This window comes from Paroedura picta, chromosome 3 (genome assembly GCF_049243985.1).
Source record: "Paroedura picta isolate Pp20150507F chromosome 3, Ppicta_v3.0, whole genome shotgun sequence".
NCBI classification, from domain to species: Eukaryota; Metazoa; Chordata; class Lepidosauria; order Squamata; family Gekkonidae; genus Paroedura; species Paroedura picta.
In genome coordinates, this window is record NC_135371.1 from 50,742,409 (window position 1) to 50,764,823 (window position 22,415).

The 22,415-nt window shown below is 43.0% G+C and overlaps 1 protein-coding gene across 3 annotated transcripts in view; it reads right to left on the bottom strand.

The window, feature by feature from the left end:
* CFAP92 (cilia and flagella associated protein 92 (putative)) overlaps positions 1-22,415 on the bottom strand; it is a 95,872-nt gene that overhangs the window by 34,821 nt on the left and 38,636 nt on the right. For all 3 annotated transcript variants that reach the window (XM_077325635.1, XM_077325632.1, XM_077325633.1), the window contains exon 8: positions 5,653-5,828. In XM_077325635.1, the coding sequence (XP_077181750.1) occupies positions 5,653-5,828 (176 nt within the window). The remainder of the gene's footprint in view (positions 1-5,652; positions 5,829-22,415) is intronic.

The following is a 22,415-nucleotide window of genomic DNA, read 5'->3' on the forward strand; positions in this document are numbered from 1 at the left end:
ACAATTGGTACAAAATGCTGTAGCTAGAATGCTGACTAGTATGGGCAGTCTTATTCCATCCATACCAGGTCCCAATTTGTTTCTGAGCCCAATTCAAGGGGCTAGTAATTGACCCTTAAAACTCTATATGGCTTTTGGTGTCCTCACCACTAGGGCATGGTATGCAGCAACCAAAACTTTGGAACTCCCTCAACAGGGAAATTTGTCTGTCACTGCCACTGCATTTCACCAGCCAGTGAAGACCCCCAGAAAACTCTTATTCGCCCTTCTCCCTGGTTGTTGCTTTAAAAATTATTATTATTTGTACTGCCAAATATTTTATATGTGTATATATATCTGTAAAAGGCTAATACAAAGGCAGCATATAAATATTTTAAATAAATATCTAAACAATGCAACTATCCATATTTAATCAATTACAGAGACCAGCATCCTCTCTGCTTTTAAAATGTTGCCAGCATGTACTGCTGGCAGCATCTGATGAAATATCAGAAAAGGGGGGGGGGGGATGTTCATTGCTCTTTCAGGGTTTTTTTCTTCTCCTTTTGTTGTTTTTTTGTCCGCTTTTTCCCTTTTATCTGCACTGAAACTGCTAATAAAAATTATATTTAAAAAAAATGAAAGGCAGATGAGTCAGGAGTTCACATTCCAAGATGGCCATGGTGCTCCATACATTGCCTCTTTTTTCCTTTGCAGCTTTCTGTACATGACTGTAAAAGTTGCCAATGCTTTTGGGGCTTGAAATGAGGACTTCAGGGCCAAAGACTGGGGCCTTATTTAGTGAGCTTCCTTGGACTGCGTGTAGGCCTCAAAAACCTCTTCAGATATTGTATGCTGCAAAAATCAGCAGCAGATCATAGGAAGCTTCTGGATTGGCTAGGCCTGTCTGGCATAAACACTAGAGCTTGGCCTTCTGACTTTGGATGGTCAACAGAGCAGTACTATCATTTGTGGTACTTGAAGTTCCAGTTACCAGCTCAAACCTCCAACCTTAGGAATGATTAATGCTACCCAAGCTCTCAGTATTAATAAGAGCTGATGTTTTAAAAGACAAATGCCACACTGCATATCTTCAAACCACTGCAAGCATCTGAATAAATCCTCTCTATCACACCTTTGCTTAGAGGTCATGATGGCCAAAACTTTTATTCAGCCTAGCTCTTGGGATTTTGGAATATGCAGCGCTACTTTCTGTAGAAAACAGGATGTCCTTAGCTCCGGTAAAGGGCTGTTATAAGAATATCCCACTCTCACTGAGACAGTGTTTTTTGTGGGAGTGGCCAAACTGAAACCAGAGAACATATATACTGTTCCACTGCTCTGCTTATGCAGACATTCGAGGCAAATTGATGTACCCACTACTCAAAAGGTATCCAGAACATCTGGATGCAGATCGAACAAAGAGGCTATTACATGATGAGACCTTCCGTCCTCCTCCGGGTGACAATTCAGCTTGCCAAGTTTTGTACCACTGCCATAATAATACAAAGTTTAGAAGAAAGATAATTTTAGGTTTTAAGTTTTATTTCAGGATTTGTTCAAATTTTATTCTACCTAATGACCATATAGTTTTGCTCTCTTACAACTTTGTTGATATAACTTGATCTGAACCACTGTAATAATAAACTTTTGACTTTGACCGTAGAAAGTAGGATTGCTTTGCTGCAAAGACTGAAATGTTATGAGGACAGTCTGTCAGAAACCTTGAAACAAAGTGCCAGGGAACTCATTTTATCTATCAAAACTGCTTTGTTGTTTATATTGGAAGGTACTTAGGAGTACATGTTTCCCCTAAATGAAAGAAAAAGTTAATCTGTTCCTGCTAGCTTAGCTAACAAATCACAGGAATGATCATTATTTTTTTTTAAAAGGAAAGGAAACGAAAGCATGGAAAATAATTACAGCATAGTAAGCAGCTCAAAGAGGAAGGAATCCAACCACGACTCAGCAGGCTTAAATTATAACAAACAAGCAAATTCCCCATAAGGTATGCCAATGCTTATCAGGAGTATACAGAAGAAAAGGCTCCAACTGCCTCTGCTGTAAAGGAAAAAGCAGTTTAAAGATGAAGCTGCAGTGTGTGGAATTGATCCCTTAAGTCACGGGTCTCCAGAGTCATGGGAAAGAGGCACTGAAGCAGAGCTGAAAGACAAGCACGGCAGGTATGGCAAAGAGTGACACAGGACTGTTCTTTTATGGCAGGCAGAGATGCCAACTCTTAATCAGCATGCATGACAGCAGGCCTTGCTCAGAGAGACCCTTGCTTTGGATGCAGCAGAGGTCTCAACCAGCCAACAAGGAGTCCTCCACCCAGAAAGCTTCAGCAGTAACTTTTGAGACAGAAACCACAAGGAAGTAATGTGTCCCAGGAGAACAGAAATTACAGCAGAAGCATACAGGATTAATTACACAGAATTTAATGGGTGATAAGAAGATAGTAAGGAAAGGCCTCCAGATGAAACTAGGATTCACATCCATGTTGCTTCCAAAAGTCCATGAATATGTATACCATTAAAATGTAGCTGAAGAATAAAATATATGCACAAGAAGGTTAGAAACTTTAAAAATCAAAAGTAGAAGCAACTTCTGAAACTTCTGAAGGGACCATGGCCCAGTGGAAGCAGATCTTCTTGGCATGCAGAAGGTCCCAGATTCAATCTTTGGCATCTGCCATTAAAAGGAGCAGGCAGCAGGTGATGTGAAAGACCTCTATCTGTGACCCTGGAAAACTGCTGTCTGTCTGAATAAACAATATTGAACTTAATGCACCAAGGGGCAGCTTCAAATACTCATATGTTTATGTATTCACTAGAATTTAAGCCCGCTGTAGTCAAAATACAACGGATGCTAGCAGGGCTCCTGGCAGGGCTCTGCATGCCAGCCTCTCCTGACAGCGCTGAATCGGTGCGGGGAATTGGCGTCCCAGGGAGGGTGTGGGTGTCGGGGGAGTGGTGGGGGCCCCCTTGGGGGCCCCCACAGCTTGGCACCGCTGCACAGGGGCCGCATAGCATCCCACAGAGTCTTGGGAGCATTGGGCAGTCCCCTCCACGGCTTGGGAGGGGGATGTTCATCACGTTGGAGGCCCCATGGAACGGGCTTGCAGCCTTGGCGAGGCAGCAGGCACACTGCAGGAGGGCGCAGCAGCGTTCCCCGGTACTCATGGGGGGGCGGCCCCCCCACGTAGAGGTACCTTAGTGGTTTTGGCTGGGGGCCATGGCTGCCGGTTATGGGGGTTGGGGGGGCCACGGCGTGGCTCGGTGGCTCTGGGGCCTCGCAGCATCTCTCCGTTGTAGGGTGGGGGGGCAGTTCGGGAGGCTCCGGGGCGGTGCAGCGTGGGTCTTTGGGAGGGGACAGGCGTGTTGCGGCTGCTAAGTGTTGCGGGTGGCAGGGCTCGATTCTAATCGTGGGGTGTCCTGTATTCGGGTGGTGGTGGTGCGGGTCGGGCAAGCTGGGAGGCGCTGCTGCCAGTTCCATCCAGGGACTGCTATTGATCCCAGCCAGTCAGGTGAGGGGCCAATCACTAGGTGCTTCATGCCCGGCGACTGGCTCCTCACCTGTCAGTTCAGGTGAGGGGCCAATCAGTGTTGGCCCTGATCCCAGACAGGTACAGCCTACAGTGGCCTTACTGTTTTATTTAAGAGGAACATATATGTTTTATGGCTCTAGGCAATTAGTGACTCTTGACAGTCCTACAGGTCCATCGTTTCTTTCCCACTGTCACGAACCTTACACAAGTGCTGCTGTGAAGTCTTTTCACAATTCTCCAACACGGCAACTACCACGATTCAGGCATTTCAGGCATTTCACCAAATGTAAAGAGGAACAGATGTAAGAGGAACAGATATGTTTTATGGCTCTAGGCAATTAGTGACTCTTGACAGCCCTACAGGTCCATCGTTTCTTTCCCACTGTCACGAACCTTACGCAAGTGCTGCTGTGAAGTCTTTTCTCAATTCTCCAACACGGCAACTACCACGATTCAGGCATTTCACCAAATGTTAGTTTATTGAATAAAAGACATACAGGCTATTACCTTGCCAAGGTAACATGTGAAACAGAAGAACTGACTGTGACAAAGCCCCATGATCTGACCTGGGCTTTATAGACACACAAGTAGGCTCCCCCCCCCCCCCGCTTTCCAGGAACACGGAAAAACCCTTTCCCATGGGGGAATGTTTGATCCTAGCTGGGTGTGAACACTAGAGACAAGCAGGGAGGGAAAGCCTGGCCAGATGGCTACATTGGAGCTATACAAATCTACTAGTTTACTTCTTGCAAAGGTGCAAGAAGAGAGTACACAAATTCCCACATCCAAGAAAGGGGGGGGGGAGTTGAAAAGGTGGCAGCGGCGGCAGCGACCTAAGGAGATCAGAAGGAATGGAAGAAGTACCTGAGACCTACTATGTTGCCTATTAACAGCAACCCTAATCTAAAGGACTCTTTAATCTTGCATGACCAATCAAAACACTGCAATCCAATAAACACACATAAATTAAGCAAGATACATGCATCTTTTATGCAAAATGTGTATATTGAGGAGTTCGTTCCAGATTTGGAACCATCTGTCACAGATGACTGAATCTCACCGAAATGCATCAGAAATGGGGAATTCTGTAATATAATTCACCCCAGACTTATGCCAAATACCAGATTTGCAGGATTCATTGGTTTTGTAGGTTGTTGAGAGGCAACAGAATTTTGCTGGCTGAACAGAAAGGACTACTCTAATATATCAACTTTCCTGAGTGCTATGCAGTTCGTACAGGAAGCCCATCTACCTTCCTGGACTGTAGAGCCAGACTCCATATGCCCCCCTAATTTCAGTTTTTTCACCCATTTACTGAAATTGGCCTAAGAAGAGGGGCAGTTCTACCTTGAGGGGTGTTTCTGGGGATCCTCCAGGATCTTTCCGTGCAACTGGTCTTCATTACAATTAGGGTTTGTTTCTAGGATTCTCCACAAGCTTTAGTTTTCTTTTTGGTATAAATAACTTAACTAAGACCCTTCCTATTTATCTCTGGGATTTTCACAGGCTCACTGGGGCATGTGTTTATTGTTGTTGTTGTTTAAAATTTTACCCGCCACTCCTGAGCAAGTTCGTGGCAGGTTACAGCCGTCCAGTTAAAAGCCCCATTAAAACCCCATTAAAATGGACACAAAAATATAAGATACAATAAACAAACAAACCCAACAACATGGCGGAATCCCACCCCCATCCCCACCCTACCTCTACCTCAAGAGGGAAGAGGAAGGAGAGATGACGTAATCAGAGTTGCAGCTTGACATCGGGAGGGTGGGCATTGATCTTCCCCCACTGCCCCAGCCTCAAGTGTAGATCTTGCAGAAGAGCTCCATTTTGCAAGCCCTGTACTATAGGCCCTGTACTGTGATTCTGAGGGATTGATATAATATCCTACATGCCCACATTCCAATCTGGCATATTGCAAAGAGTGGAATTTGGGGAAGAATGAAGATTCTTGTGGTTCTGCTCTGTAAGCAGACCTTTGAATCAGGAGAATGCCAGGGATGCTTCTAACAAACTGACACAATATCTATATGTTGCATCCAATTTAGTCAACACTAAAGAAACTTTCAGGTTTCTGCTCTCTTAAGAGGGCTTAAATATTTCAGTTTGATCATTTATATACTCACCTGAAGTTGATATATCCCTCTTGTTTCCTTGTTCTGCATTCCTCCCCAATTCAGACTTTGCTGAACTTATATGTTTAACTATTTTAGCAGCACTGTATTTCTGCATTATATGTTTAGCCTCCCGAACAGTTCTTTCTTGAAGAGAAGATGGTATGCTTCCAGAAATACTGATGCAACTATTAAAAAGGGCAACAATTGAAATCAATGTATTATTCAGGATGAAGGATAGATATCATTATGAGTGGGATCCAAAGACCATCTTTAAACTCCATGATTGATCTCTCTATCTTTGTCATACATTTTATCTCACCCACCTTCCAAGCAACTGAGGGTGGCATCCCTCTCCAACCTCACAACCACCCTATGAGTAGGTTAGACTAAAGGACGGTGCCTGGTCCAAAATCATGGTAGTGTGGACATCTTAATCCCAATCACTTTGGACTTAGTCGAACCACTACACTATGTGTTTTCTTTTAACAACTGATCCTTCACATTGCATATTAACACTCTTCCAAAATACCCTCAGTTTCAAAAGCAATTTTCAAAGTGGGATAGGAGGCTGATGTTCAAAAACAAAGTGTGAAGCTTCCATGCGTTCAGTGAACTAATTTCATGGGTCTTTGGATCCTGAAATTATAAATGCTATATGAAGAAATGCAACAAATATATATGGAGCTTGCAATCTAAAGTTGAAAAGGGAGGGGGAGGAATAACTGAGGAAAGGGATGGATGTCTTAGAGAGATTAATGGGGGATACATGCAAGAAAATGTCATGGTACGCCCTTCAACTTTCTTTTGGTTGGGGTTCTAAACCTTCTCAGTTCTGTTCACATCCTTTTGGAAGTGAGGCCTCCAGAACTGCACACAGTACTCCAGGTGCAGTCTAACCAATGCAGTATACAGAAGCACTATGATATCTCACAATTTCAATGTGATGTCCCTCTTGATACAGCCCAAGACTGCATTTGCCTTCTTTACCATGGCATCATGCTGTCTGCTCATATTTCGTTTACAGTTCACAAGTATCCCAAGATCTTTTTCACACACTGCTACCCAAAAGTGTATCTCCCATCCAATATGAATGATTCTCATTTTTGTGACACAGACATAGAACTCTGCACTTATTGAACTGCATCTTGTTCTCGTTTGCCCACCTTTCCAACATGTTCAGATCTTGTTGAACTCTATTTCTTCTCCTCCCAATTTGGTGTTATCTACAAATGTAGTAAATAGTGCCTCCAGCCCTCATTCAGATTGATAAAAATGTTGAAAAGTACCAAACCCAGTATCAAGCTCTGTGGTACCCCACTGCTCACCTTCCTCCAATACAACAAAACTCCACTGACAACTACTTAGGGTATGGTGTTCTAATAATTTCCCTATCCACCAGACCATCTGAAAATCCATTCTGCAGTCTTCCTCATGGAAAACAGCAGGTGGTTTAGCAGCAGTTATATCTTCATTTACCAACAACTCAAATCAATTTCAGCAATGGAGAAACCTTCACTGAAGTGAAATAAGTGTTAAATCAATGCCTGTGCATTAACTAGCACTGTCTATTGATGTATGGTAGCCATGCAGGAACAAACACAGCACACTTGAGATACATCTAGTTTTTAATTGTGAATACAATAATTTTCACCAAGAGAACAGACTCAAAATAAGGACAAGTATTCTGCATAAGGGAAATATGTATTATATGTATGCATGTGCCATCATGTCACAAGTAATTCATGGGAACCTCAGCAAGGGACCTTCAAGGCAAAAGAGAAGCAGAAGAGGTTGCCAGTGCCTTTCTCTGCAGAGTTCGGAAAAACATATTTGATATGGCCAAAAGGGAACTATGAGAGTGCAGTCTGATCCCTTGGCCACTAGCTTCCCTATTAACCTGCTCAGAAAGGGAAAGGAGGGGAATACATAGAATTGTGTTCTCAACCAGGGGATCTGAAACACATTCCCCAGTGAGGCTGAGTGACTGTCCTCTAGGGAGCAAAATTGCATGGACTTCCTCGACATGGCCCTAGAGAACATATGCAACTGAGGGTACCTTCAGGTGCTGAACACCAAGTATCGAGATACTTGGTCTGGATGAATTATTCGTAGTTCAGTGGTTCTCAGCCTGGGGGTTGGGGCCCATTTGGGGGTCGAATGACTCTTTCACAGGGGTTGCGGCAGGGCAAGCAGCTTGGCCGGGGGGGCGGGGGCATCCACACAACAGCCTTGTGGGGTAGATGGAGATAGAGCGTTCAGCAGAAAAGAGCAGCAGAAAAGAGCAAGATCGGCATGATGGGACAAGAGGCAGAACTGAACTGAGAAACCCTGGGAAAAAAAACAATTTATATGCAATCATGAACAATGGATCTTGATGCCATTGGTCCGTTTCGGTTTAATTTCTGTGAAAGAACACTTGCATAATGTTATGGTTGGGGGTCACCTCAACATGAAGAACTGTATTAAAGGGTTAGCCTATGAGACCCTGTACCACCCTGCTTTTTGAAATAATACATTATGGAAATATTGTCTGTTTGAATCAATAACTTCTTGGCTCTAAGGATATCTGTAAAGGAGGTAAGGGCAAGACAAATAGCACAGAGTTCTAGAATGTTGATAAGGAGGCCTTTGCTAATGGAGGACCATTGCCCTTGTACAGAAAACCCCTCATAGGGTTTCAGCCTGTCAATGAAGCATCCATGGTAAGGCTAAATTGGACACCCTTGAAAAGATTAGCCTCGCCACCAACTGAGGGCTTCAGAACTACCATGGAAAGAGAGAAGGAATGACCAGGAGTGTACTTGGTGAGGTCGTATTTCTTTATAAACCAGACTTACAGCCCACACACGAAGCTTAGCAGGTGGGATAATAGCTGTGTTTGATGCCATCAGATCTAACAGCTTCTGATGGATCTGACTGCCATTTTTCTTCAGGAAAAACTGCTACAAGCTCTTAAGGGTCTGTGCCTCATCTCTGGGAAAGAAGGCCTTTGCTCTAAGAGACCAAAACATTATACCTGCCAAGAAGACTCCAAATTGGATTTCTTCCAATTTACTGACAGGCCCAGCCAGGTGCAAGTAGAAAGGACTAACTAAACATGATCCTTCAAGAGGTTCCTATTGGGAGCAACCATGAGCCCAACCTCCAAAAAAGGGAAGAGACTACAACCCTTAGTGTACACCACCACCATACATCTGGTAAAAACCCTTGAGACAGTAGCAAGACTGCCCCTGAGACAGGCAAGGTTGCTGCCAAATCAGTGAGGGTGTCAATTCTGTCTATATAAACTAGAACACTGGGATGTTAAAATGGTCCTCCTTTAAGTCTGGAGGGGATCCACCAGAAAAGTCAAAGTGTGGTGATGTAGTATGAGGAGGCACCAGGATAACATCCTGTCCTCTTCTTCTGCAGGTCTCTTAGGTGACGAGTGATGTCTATGCTGCTTAGGGATGGAGTTGACCTTCTCCTTGTGCTTAGACTTTTTTGTTTCTTGACTGGAGGTTCCAACTGTGAACATGCAGGAGCTGATCCCCAGGAGATGGGGATCAAGGCCATCCCAAATCTGAAGCAGGAGCTATGGGAGAGGCTCTCTGATGGGTTAACTGCTCTCTTTGGGGTGGGACCAGCTGGAACTGACAGACTCAATGGTGGTCTAGCACAGGCTTCTGGTATCGGAATTAAGGTTGACCTATCTGATAGAGTAGGATCCGAGCTTGGAACAGCCTTGGGAGGAACTGAGGAGGACAATGTCTTCTCCCAGAGGAAGGCCTTCATCGGGAAACTTTATCAAACAGAGCTTTGGGAATTATTAATATTTATAATCTGCCTTTCCCTGATGGCTCAGGGGGAACACCACACAGACACAAATACACACATACACACAGTTCAAATAATTATATTAATAATCGTAGCATTAAAATATAAAGCAATATCTTAATTGAATTGTTTTAATTCTCTAGTGGGGAGGCAATGCAGATATTAATTTTACAGTGTGGTGACAATTTTGCTGATGTTATGAGCAGGGAGGCCAGATATCGTTTCTGGCTTCAACAATAGGCCTGGCAGAACACCCTAAAGAGCTGTCCCAAGTTCCACAGGGCCCTGATCTCACCAGAAAGTGTGTTCATCCTGGTCAAGGCCAGTTTAACATACTCAGGGCCTTGAGCAAATTCTGCTCACTGGATCTTAAACTCCTTTGGGAGACATATGGGAGGTGGTGGTCTCATGATCATTTAGGGCTTTAGATGTGATGACCAAAAGTTTGAAACTGATCCAGTCCTCAATCTGGAGTCAGTGAAGCTGGGAGAGCACAGATTGAATATGTGCTGACACATGGAACAAGTGACGACATTATCAGACTCTCCCAGACACAAGAGGCACAGCTTATGTTCTTTGCTATGAGTCATCTTGGTCCCACACTTTGTGCACTTTTTAAATGATGATGCCATGGGCACCATTTTGGGCATGACAAGTGACCAGTCCAAGAAGAATTCACTCATGGTAGACTGATTAGAAATCATATCTCCCTGCAAGGAACTTGAGCCAATGCCACATGACTCACTAAGAATGCTGAAAAAAACTACAGGCAAAAGAAGCACAGTAGAAAACATCCTATTCACATGGTGGCAAAAAAAGAAAAGAGAAAGAACTGAGGGAAGAAGGCAACTACTGTCAGATCATGTGACACCTGGGCAGAAAAACCCATGTGTGCTGGCTCCTCCCCCCCTTAGGATTTTTTGTACTACCATAAACGTCCTGTGACTAGTGTACACAGGTAGTCCCAATGTGGGGCTGCACCAAAGACAAAAAATGAATTTCAGTTCCTATAACTGAACATCATAATAGTAAACTATAGTGAACCATTTCAACAAACTGAACTGGATTCAGGAATAAACAAGGAAGATAGCCTAATAGCAACATTAATCATTACTGCCTATTTCATGAACAAAGAAAGAACCAATTTTTCAGCATTTTATATTTGTTAAAGATTAAATAAAAACTTACATTCATATCATGCATCGCCTCAAGCCCATCCATAACTTTGGTTCTATTGCAAATTACCATATACGGTCTTTCTTCTGCATGAAATAACTTAGAGAATGCATATGGATTTTATTGAAGAACAAGAATAAAGACTTCGCACACAAAGCTGAAACAGCTGTCAAAAAGGCAATCAGAATGTATGGAAGAGGAGGACTGAAGAGGAGGAAATCAATTTACCAAAAAAAACCCAATTTTGGCACAAATAAAGTTAGTAGCGTTTCAATACCTATTATCCTGATTTAGAACATCTTTTGTACCTGTATGCAATTAGCATTTCATCTCTTTCTCATCAATAGCAGCTTGCCAAGTAGTGCTCCAATTTTTAGTTTCTTCACAAGAAATATATGGTTTTTTAAAGATGCTCCAAAATTCTCACAGACACATTTCCATAATTTCTCACAATGTTGTTCATTCCAGTCAGGTATCATAGTACAGACATAGTTTAAGTAGGCATATTTTCTGATCTGTCAACTCCACAGAATCCTTTAATTTCTTCTACTATTTTCTTGGCAGTACAGGAGAAAGCAGAAGGGAAGGCCGCACAGTAGAGCTTGATCTTGTCAGCTCTCATAAGTTAAGCAGAATCAATCCTTGGAAGGGCACTAGTGGCACCTTTAAGACCAACAAAAATGTATTCAAGGTGTGAGCTTTTGAGTGCAAGCACTCTCAGTGCTTGCACTCGAAAGCTCAAGCCTTGAATAAATCTTTGTTAGTCTTAAAGGTGCCACTGGATTCTAATTTTGTTGTGCTATTTCAGACCAACAGGGCTACTCACTTGAATCTACTTGGAAGGAAAATCACCAAAGAGGACTCTGCAAAGGAAGGCAATGACTACCTCTTTTTCCCACTTGCCTTGAAAGCCCTTTGCTGGGGTTGCCATAAGTCAGCTACAACGTGACAACATTAACATAAAAGAAAAAGGAGAGAGAATGGATGAAGGACTCTTTCAAACCTTCCATAATCGTGCTTTGCTGTACAGGGCTGTTATTTATTAAATGCATATGCATTTTTTGTTTTCCTAGAATTCAAAGCAACATACAGATTTCTAGGTGGCCTCCAATAAAGACATCAGCTAGACCGAGAACTGCTTAATTGCAGTAAAGTTGCTATGTCATGTACATCAGTCTATGACTCAATCCCAGGACATCAAGAAGCTAATTTATGCATAGTGTTACTACTGAAAGATAATCATAATGATAAATGATAATATTTGTACACAAGCGTATATTGAAGACTAACACAATGAGAAACAAAAACCAATAATAAAGATTGGTCAAGCATGCATGAATGAGAGAAGATTGGTGCCAAAGTGAGCCCCAGTCCAGATATTCCATTAAAACAGACAAGTAAATAAGAGATGACATGGTAATTGCAGTAAGGCACAAATCAATTGTAAGGACTGAGGAAATACTGGCTAGGGATCTTGAAATTTTGGCTGCCTACAAACATAAATTGCAGCTCATTCCACATCCAGGAAAAACAGAAAGCTCCTATTTCTATATCAATGGCAATCTTGCCAAGCATGAACTGACCATCTACCTTAATGACACTCGACCATACACCTAAGCCCCTTGGCATTGCCATGGACAGGATCTTGAGCGATAAACACCGTCTTATAAATATACTAGTGAAAATATGCACTCAAACAACATTCTCCAAAAGTGATGTGATACTATTTGGAGCATATCTGCTACAGTACTTAAGATGCTCAGCTTTGGGGTTGGAACATAGTACTGCACAATATGATACTTCGGTGTGGCTCAACAGTCCCCATGTCCACAAAAGTGAGCCACAAGATATATAAATATAATAAACACACAAATAAACTTGATGTCCAACTCAATACAACAATGAAACCATCAGTGGATGTCTTAAACCCACTCTAACCTATTGGCTACCTATGTTGTGCCACATTAGTCCCCCACATCTCTGTAGACAAGATGCTCTTCTTCGTAAAGAAAGATCATTGAAAACAGACAGCTGCCCATCCACAAAGACATGGCTGATGCAGGCCTATCCAGACTAAGGTTCCAACAAAGATCTGCACAAATTCTGCAATCACAAGATTTCAATCTAAGGAATAAATGGTCATGAACATTTATGCAATCAGTTCTGCCCAATATTCATAACCTGATAAACACCAAGAGGCTGGTAAGGTTTGACTTGTCAAGTGAAGTATGGAAGTGAAGTACAGAATATGAACAGCTTTGACAGATGTGCTGACCTGTGGTTTAAATCGGGCAAAATAACAGGACCCAAATGCAATTTTGTTGCAACCCGCCAAACATTTTTTCATATGTCACAGGAATGTGAGCATCATTATATCCAGAGAGATGTGATGGAGCTCTCTGAACTTCCCAAAGCAGCAATCGAGTAGACTGAAAATTAAGGTATTAGTATTTAGAGGGAATTGTTCAATCTGTCTGTATGCCTATTATATCAACTTGGTTACATATTTTATGTTGTTATTTATGTGCTACTTGTGCATAATTCTGCTATAAGACAAATAAATAAATAATTAAATAAATAATTAAATAAATAAATAAATATCCATAAGGACTTGTGGGGAAGGTGATCCCATTTTCTACTAGGTCTTCTTTTGCTCCTTCTGGCAGCTCCTATATCCTCCCATCTTTCCCCACTCGCCAGCCAATCTACCTTTTATCTACCGCTCATCTTCAGCTAACTTATGACTATTAAAGAAATATTAGTAACACAGATAAACATAATGGCCAGCAATGCATATGTAATGACCAGTTAGTTTTATTATGGTCATAGACCAGCATAAGATGATACAGAAATATCCATTAAAATTAAAACATCTTAAAAGATAACAATAGAAAATAGAAAAGGTAGATAAACACAGCTGTCCAGATTCATTTAAAACAGACCATTCTATTACGAATTTTGATCGCTGCTGCGCAGAACTTGGCAACTCTATAAGTTGTATTATTTTCTATATGTGCAAGCAGCAGAGAAATGTAAAATTCTCCTGAGCACCCTGGGAATCTGCCTAGCAGCGGTAGAATTAAAGGTATCCCCTGTGCAAGCACCGAGTCATGTCTGACCCTTGGGGTGACGCCCTCCAGCGTTTTCATGGCAGACTCAATACGGGGTGGTTTGCCAGTGCCTTCCCCAGTCATTACCGTTTACCCCCCAGCAAGCTGGGTACTCATTTTACTGACCTCGGAAGGATGGAAGGCTGAGTCAACCTTGAGCCGGTTGCTGGGATTGAACTCCCAGCCTCATGGGCAAAGCTTTCAGACGGCTGCCTTAACACTCTGCGCCACAAGAGGCGGTAGAATTAGACTAGTTCAAATCTCATTATAGAATCGACATTGAAAGAGAACATGTTCCATGGTTTCTACATGTCCAGAGCCACAGGTGCATTTCCTTTCATTATAGGGTATTTTCCTATATCTTCCTTCTAATACTGCCGAAGGGAAGGCATCACAGCGTGCCAAAGTGAAGGCTCTCCTATGACTAGGTACTTCAAGCTTGGCCAGATATGTCATAGGGAAAGATGAATATCTATTGGGTTCACTAATAATGAAAGATGGGTTATTAGCTAGGTCCTGTTGGCGTTCTATGTCGACCAATCTCTGCTTAACAACTTCTTTGGCCTGATCATATCCCATACTCAGTAGCAACTCAGGAGAGAACCCCAAGAGTGTGATTTTAGCTCTGATGTTTCGTTGCCATGACGATTGATAGCCATCCTCAGTTGTTAGTGGGGCAAGGCCACGAGGGAAAAAGGACAGTCTAAGCCAGTAATTTAAAGCAGTCAGCCATACTCTAGCCTCCATCTTCATGAAACCTGTCTCAAGTCTCAGAGTAACATTGGAGACACACTTTGGCACTTGAAGAGCAGATCTTAAATATTTAGATTGAACCCTCTCTAAGGGGGCCAAGACTGAGAGGGGGCACAACTGTGTGCCATATAATAGTTGTGTCACTGCCTTGGCTTCAAATAATCTGAGTGCTGCAAGTATATATTGTCCACCTTTTGATCTAAAAAACTTAAGAATGGCATTTGCACTTTTCTGTGCGTTGTTGGCCACATAGTCCCCATGGGCTTTCCAGCTACCAGAGGTCTGAAAGACCACCCCTAAGTATTTGAAATGACAGACCTGTTCAATTCTGTGCCCATCAATGATCCAGGAATGTCTCTTAGGTTTTTTAGCAAATGACATAATTTTGTTTTTCTGGTAATTTAGTTCTAAATGGTCCATTTTACAGTATAATATTAAAGCTTTCGGGGCTCTTTTGAGTCCAACAGCTGTTTTGGATAAAATTACTGCATCATCTGCGTAGAGCAGGGTTGAAAGACATCTTCCAGCAATTTTTGGGGGGTGGAAATTAATGTTACAGAGGTGGCTCACCATATCATTAATACAGAAGTTAAAAAGAAGTGAGGCCAATGTAATGACCATGTGCAGTGGCCCAGATGGTGAGGAAATGTTGATTCCTATCTGCATCATGAGATGAAAAGGCATGTCTGAAACATGCAGTAATATTATGGATTTTGTGTAAAATACACATTCACATGTAAATCCAACAGACATAAACTGAATCTGATCAGGCGGCCTGTGTACTGTCAAAATGGCTAGATTTAAATGTTTCGCCTAGGGACCTTGAGAGAGTCCCAAGCATATGGACTGACTCAAGGTGTTCTTCATAATTTTCTACAATGAGTGCTGCATATTGTTGAGCACGCAGGGAAGGAATCAACTACTTTAATCCCCATCTCCCTTGCTGGATTCCTGTTCAGGTGTACACTAAACTACAGCCAGGATAACATTCAAACTAAATATTTGTTTGACTATCAGGCAGAGACTAATAACCAAGAAGGCTCTTAAGTTCAAAGTTGTTAAGTTCGAAAAAATAACCCAGGAAACTCTTTCCTTGCCTTTTGGAAAATGCATTATCTTTTGAAAAATTTTAAATGGCAAGTCTTTTTTAAAATGCTGGCTAACTAATTAATCTATGAAATAAATCATGCATGCAAAGGAAGGTTTTAAATATTACCTGACAATATTCTGTGGCAGCCAGGACAAAGGATTATTTTAAAGATTCTGGATAAGAGCGCTAGGAGCTATATTATTTATTGGCAAGAATTTACTAGGTAATTAATCATCACTGAACATCGGCTTATGATGTTAAATAGAAGGGCTGTAAGAGATGAAAAATGACCAGTACAAGGAGATTTTACAGAACATGACACATCAACTAATCAAGTAAAAGTGATTTATATTAATGTCAGTCAAGCTAACAATTATGTCACGCAATGTATGGAATAGCCAATATGAATGGACAAATAATATCAGGGTGACTAGCACTGATCCAGCAAACTGCTCCTTCAATATGTCCAAACAATAATCACAAAAGGCAGATTTTAAAATCCTATTCATTCTGACAGCAGAAGCACAGACCCACACACTGCAAGACTACTTTGCAAATAACAACATGGACCTGGCATGTATGATGGAGACCTAGGTCAGGGAGGGCGAGATAGTCGCCCTTAAAGAACTAGCCCCTTCCAGGTACTCTGTCCTCCACCAACCTCAGATTATGGGGCAGGGAGAAGGAGTGGCAAACTTAATCCGTGAGGATTTCTCCTTCAGGGCTCTCCCCGCACTGGCAATTCCAGGAAATGAATATATGGACATTGGGTGAGACTCAACCAAGAGTGTGACCATCTGGTTGGTGTGCTGCATGCCCAATGCACTTCCAGATGCCCTGCCAGCCCTGCTAGAGGAAGTGGTGACCTGGGTGCTACTGTTTCCCAGACTCTTAATTCTGAGGGACTTTAATATCCATGCTGAGCTGCCACACTCTAGAAATCGACTGGATCTGGTGTCGGCCATTGCAAAGCTAGGGCTCTTGCATTTGTTGTTGGCCCTACCCTCAGGCAGGCCACACCCTGGACATTTTCAGTGCGGGGTTGAATGTGGATCTGGTTTCGGCTGAAGCCATACCATGGCCAGACCACTATGCTCTGAATTATTTAGGACTAGTGGCCTAGCCCGTTGCATTCAGGAACACAGCAAGCGCTAGATTGGGGGGTGGGGTGGAAGAAATCTGTGGATGGCCTCTTCCTGCCTCACAAGACCTGGAAGGTTTGCAGGCAGCTGTTAGGGAACTCACCAGCAGTGACAACTCTCATGCAGCAGGAATCTACAGCCTCCAGGCCTCAGAGGAAAGTGGAAGGAGGAGGGGGTGGTCAGGGGTGGGGGACAGAAGGCGACTGGCTGGCTGCTGGACAGACAGGCAAACCGGTTAGAGGAAGAGGCACTCAGGGGCAGGACAGCCACCCTGAGTGGGTGTTAAGTGCTAAGCCATGAGTGCTAGTCACAGTGATCCAAATCATGGTCACCTCTAGACTGGACTTCTGCAACTTAACCCTGATCCGGAAACTACAACTGGTCCAGTATACAGCGGCCAGGATCCTCACAGCAACACCACATAGGTCCCACATTCGGCCCATCCTCCAGCAGTTACACTGGCTTCCAGTCGAATTCCAGATCAGGCTTAAGGTTCTGGTCATCACCTTCAAGGTTATACGTGGTCTGTGCCCAGCGTACCTGAGGGATTGCCAACTTCCTGGTGATTCCTGGCCCCAAAGAAGCTCACTTGGCTTCAACCAGGGCCAGAGCTTTCTCCATCCTGGCCCCCAATCTGGTGGAACTAACTCCCAGAGGAGATCAAGGCTCTAACAGATCTCAAACAGTTCTGCAGGGCCTGCAAAAGGGAGCTCCTCCGCCAGGTATTTGGTTGAGGTCAACCTAAACCAACTACTTCCCGCTGGCCCCTGACCCTCCCTCCTATGATAACCACTGCCAATCTGTCCAACCCACAGGGCCATCAAGTACACGTTAGTTGATTTAATGTTCTCCCCATTGGTCTACCGTTCTACTTTGTGGTCTACTGTTACCACTGTATTATTATTGTTATAAATTGAGTTATCCATATAATTCCTGTAACCTATTACTAATGCAACACCTGTTGTAAAGGTATTTGTAATGAACAATCTTGAGCTGCATTACTATGTACAGTTACTTGAAAATAAAAATCCAGCAGACCTTGATTCAAATTAAGGCAGGGTAAGATTATGTTCTAAGGTTCAGAGTTTAAATTTTCTGAATTTCTTCAAGGGATACATTCCATACAATGGAGAAATACACTTTAACACATCTCTTCATTGGTAATTACCACTGTAGTAGCATGATAGTGTGAAATAGCTATTTCCCCCATGGTCAAATCCTTGCAGTAATATAGATGTAATGATTGGCAAGTTTATCCAAGTGATAAGGTTATCACTTAATGATTGTCAGTTCAAATGAAGTGTGAATTGGCCTATAGGTGGATTAAAACTGTCATGTTTTCACATGATTGCCTAGTCCTTTGAAATTTTCCCTGCTCTGTCAACTATCACAGAAGAGACTTTTCACACCTCTTATCTTTACACATCCCTGGGGAGAGAAACTCACACAAGACATTATGAAACCTGTGTAAGCAACATTATTATGAAGAACACAGGTCATGGATGACAAGATCTGGTGTTCTACTGACAATCCTTCCAATTTCAAATCATATTACAGATGTAAACACTGTGCCTTCATTAATAGTGACAATGCTATACATTTTCACTGTCTTAGCACACTTCCACTGTGAGCATCTCCCAATCAAGAAATAAACTATTTGAACCTGACTCAGTAAAACTACAGCCGATTACATATATTATGTATCACTCAAGCATCAGGAACCTGAGAGTTTAATCCACTTCTGTGATATGCAGATGCCTAATTCAGGCTTACTCTAACCATGTGAGAGAACATCCTCATGTGAATACCAGCCAGGTGTGGAGGTTTCCTGCCTTATTTATAATTCACTCAAACTGCATGGTGACACTTTACACAAGCAGGTAACCAATTGAAAAGATGCCCAGAACCAAACAAATCCATGTCGTGGAGCTGAACTAAAAGGTAATATAGTGAAATATGTTACAATGAAAATGCCATTTATTCCCATTTGGTTTGAGACAGTTAATTCTAACCTATAGAACAAAGTTTCAGTGGAACCTTTATGACCAACAAAAATTTATTCAAGATGTACGCTTTCTTCTGCTGCTTCAGATCAATATGGCTACTCACCTCATTTTAACCTCTAAGACCTATAATTCTAAACATCACGGTAGTCTGGGGGATTTCTAAATTGGAGGAATTCAGTTAAGCATGTCAAAACAAGCATGGCCAGAATACGTCTTGGTACAACAGGATCCTAAATATAGAAGTCGTATGAAATTATACATGGAGGAAATAAAAATTGTTAATATTCAAAGCTAAAATTAGCACGGTGTTTTCATTTGCATGAGAATTAATTATTCCTGCAGGAAGCCTGAATCAAGTGATCAGAATCAAAATCTCCAGGAGCAGAAATTAAAGCAAGGAAATAACAGACTTGTAATTCAGAACTGTATTGTTGGATTTCTTTGGGGGGAAAACCTATTTGCCATTGCAACTAGAAGAACACACAGGTTGCAAGCCCATCTGTGGGAATTTACAGCCCTACTAAGATTTTTCCTAGAGCTAACAGAACAAGAAAGATAAATGAAGTAGTACGGCTATGACTATTTTTTTCTACCCTTCACCTCGTGTTCCCCCACAAACTCCATGTACACTATGGCTGTGCACTAGAAAAAAGAGGCAACAAAGGAAGGTCCCTTTCTGGCAAATTCAAGTCTTGTCCACATGGGATACAGCAAACAAAACAATGTGTGGAGGCACAGAACAGACATTTAAAGGTTAAGTGCTTCTGATCTCTAGCATGCCATATTTTTCAAGGAACTAGTTTCCCTTGATTAACCGAAGACATCACTTTTAAAACATTAACTGTTAAAACGAAGATAAACAGAATATTAGCCCACAAAAATTCTAACTACTAGCTTCACCTGCCCACAAATTCCTGAATTAGTCATATGTAGGGACAGCAATGGCCTGAAAGAAAAAAGAACCAACTCACCTCAATTTATAAGCTTAATGGGCAAGTAGATATCAGTGCCTCTGTCAAACGTTTTTCTAAAAGCAATGGTCAGAACTAGAAGTCAACCAGAAACTTGCAGATGCAACCAAGGATACGCCTTCTTCAACATCTAATAATACAAATCACACAACTCCACCTTGTCTATTTCCCTGCTCCAACTAGCAGAGCCAACAACAACTTCTCTATCCCCTAAAATTTGGCCGACAAGGGTCACACTGTTATGTAGTACAGAAGGATGCAGGAAGAAGGGAAAATGGGGCAAAATCATCCCTACCACACATATGCCTGAATTTTCTCAAAAGAGATGGAGAACAATTTCTGCTAAGTCCCCTGCTTGCTGCAGCCCCCAGGCTAAAGAGTGTTTTGTTCACCAAGGGTCCTCTGAACCTCAGCAACAGCATTTGGACGGCTGAGTGAAGGCAAGGAAAATCTGCTTCTGGGAAACTCCTTCTGTGCATCCAGCCCCAAATATGGTGGGAACTCTGTATTACATGATAGTTCCACAGGGCCCCAAAAGGTAGCTCATTCACCAGGCATTTGGTTGAGGTTGACCCATGCCATCAGTTCCCACGGGCACTCTTCCTGAGCACCCACCATAACTCCACCCAACCCACTGGGCTATCAGTATGAGTTAATTTAATTTAATTTATAAATAAATAAAATGGTCTTAAAAGTCTGAAATCTTTAATCCTTTGAAACCAAGGTTAGTGGCGGCCGAATGATCCAAAATGTTTCCAGCACAACCCTGTGTATGTTCTTCCGCTGCCCTGGGGATCCAATCAAATCAAGGGAAAGTTGTGAATTATTTTTATAATCTTATTAATCCATCCCTTCATAGAGTTTTCATGCTGGCAAGAATGAGATCTTCCCTTGAACGTCCTAGCAAGAAGATACCAGTATGTCCCAAGGAAGGAAAGATTATGTCAGTATTCTGCAAACTGCCCTGATTCAACTTCACATATTATTGTAGATTGTGAACTTCATGTGAATCTTCGCAGGAAACTTCTCGATCCGCTACTTCGTCTCTGGGTTTAGTAAATGACAAAGCTACACTCCAGTGACTACACTGTGTGTAGCTGAATTTTTAATGGTTGTTTATCGAGCCAGAACTAAGTTTTTTTAATCAGCCAATTTTAGTCTGTTTTAGTTTATAATATTAGCTTATTTTACCCTATTATATTTTTACCCTGCTTGCCTGTATTTGTCTCTTATTGTTTTACTATTAAAGAAGCCCATTTGTAAAAATGGGCATGCGTAGGTGGGGAGAGAAGGCCATTTGAGTGGGTGTGAGGTCATCGGCAGCGGACGTGGGAGAGGCAAGGCTTCCAGGTTGGCCCCGGCACGGGTAAGTCCTGGGGCGCGGGGCTTTGTCAGGCCAGGGAGAAGGGTTGGTGGTCGCAGCGACGGGCAGCGGCAGGGGCAGAACGGTAGTTTGGCGGCCACCGCAAAGTCAACCGCGGCCTCATGGGGCTAGGCAGTGCTGTCAGCGGGGGTTAAAGAGCAGGGGCGCCACAGGGGTGCCGCAGGGGTGCCACATGGATGCAGTGGCCCTGCTGCGTTGCGGCAGCCCCTCCCCATGCAAGCCTTGTTAATTGGCAGTGGGAAAGAAGCAGGGCTGCTGGGTCTTCGACGCGGCGGCCCTGCTTCTTTCCTGGGGTGTGGGCCTGTGGCGCCACCCCCCTCTCCGGGCGGCCCAACCTACCCGGGTAAGGTCCCCAGGTGGCCGGCGTGAAAGGAGCAGGGACGCCACATCAAAGAGGCGGTGTCCCTGCTCCTTACCCGGCGGCGAGGACTTACCGGTGCGAGCGCAGAGGTGAGGACAGCCAACTCCGGGGACAGCTGAGTCGGCGGAGCGCTGTTCTGAGAACGGGCCAAGTAGCCAATGAGGAGCCATTGGCCACTTGGCCCTTGAGTGCCAATCAGAAGGGCAAATCAGGAGCCGCAAAGCGGCTCTGGATTTGCCCCTCTGAGTTTTTATCATGGACAGGGCCCGACCTATCTCCTCCCTGTTACCCCATAGGCTTTTATTTATACCACTCCGCAGGAGCGGTGTAAAGATGCCAATAAAGGTTTATTCTTATTATTACAACGAAGACCAGTCTAATATGAACTGCACTAACTTTTCTACCTTTGAAATTACCAAACACAGCATCTCTTACTCATGTTCCTTCATTCCAGGATAATGAGGAATATATTCACACATGTAAGACTATTGGTACCCAAGAGCCATAGGTCTGTCAGGATAAGGAGGAACAATGATCCCCTGTCAAGCCACAGTAGGAGGGGCACCCTGCAAACAGAGAACAGCTGCACAGATTCTCAGCAATTGGAGGACATTAAATGGGGCCAGTAAATTCAAATTTGCTCCATAATGCAGAATCTATGCTAATTTGACTCAACATAGCAAAACAAACTAATTTGTCCAACATGCAGGCTCCTGTGAGCCATATAAACATATAGCTGCCACAAGCCGAATGGCCAGATTTCTTCACTGTCTCTGATGCATCTGAGGATTCCACAACCAGCTTTCCTTCAGGAGATTGATGCACAAAACACCGACTTTTCCCTGCTACTGACCTGGTACACACTGTTTAAATTTTGGCTTGTTCAGTGCGTGAAGCTCTTCTCCAAACCCATATCCCTCGACTGGAAAATGTGAAATGTCACTTCTTAACAAACAGGAAGAA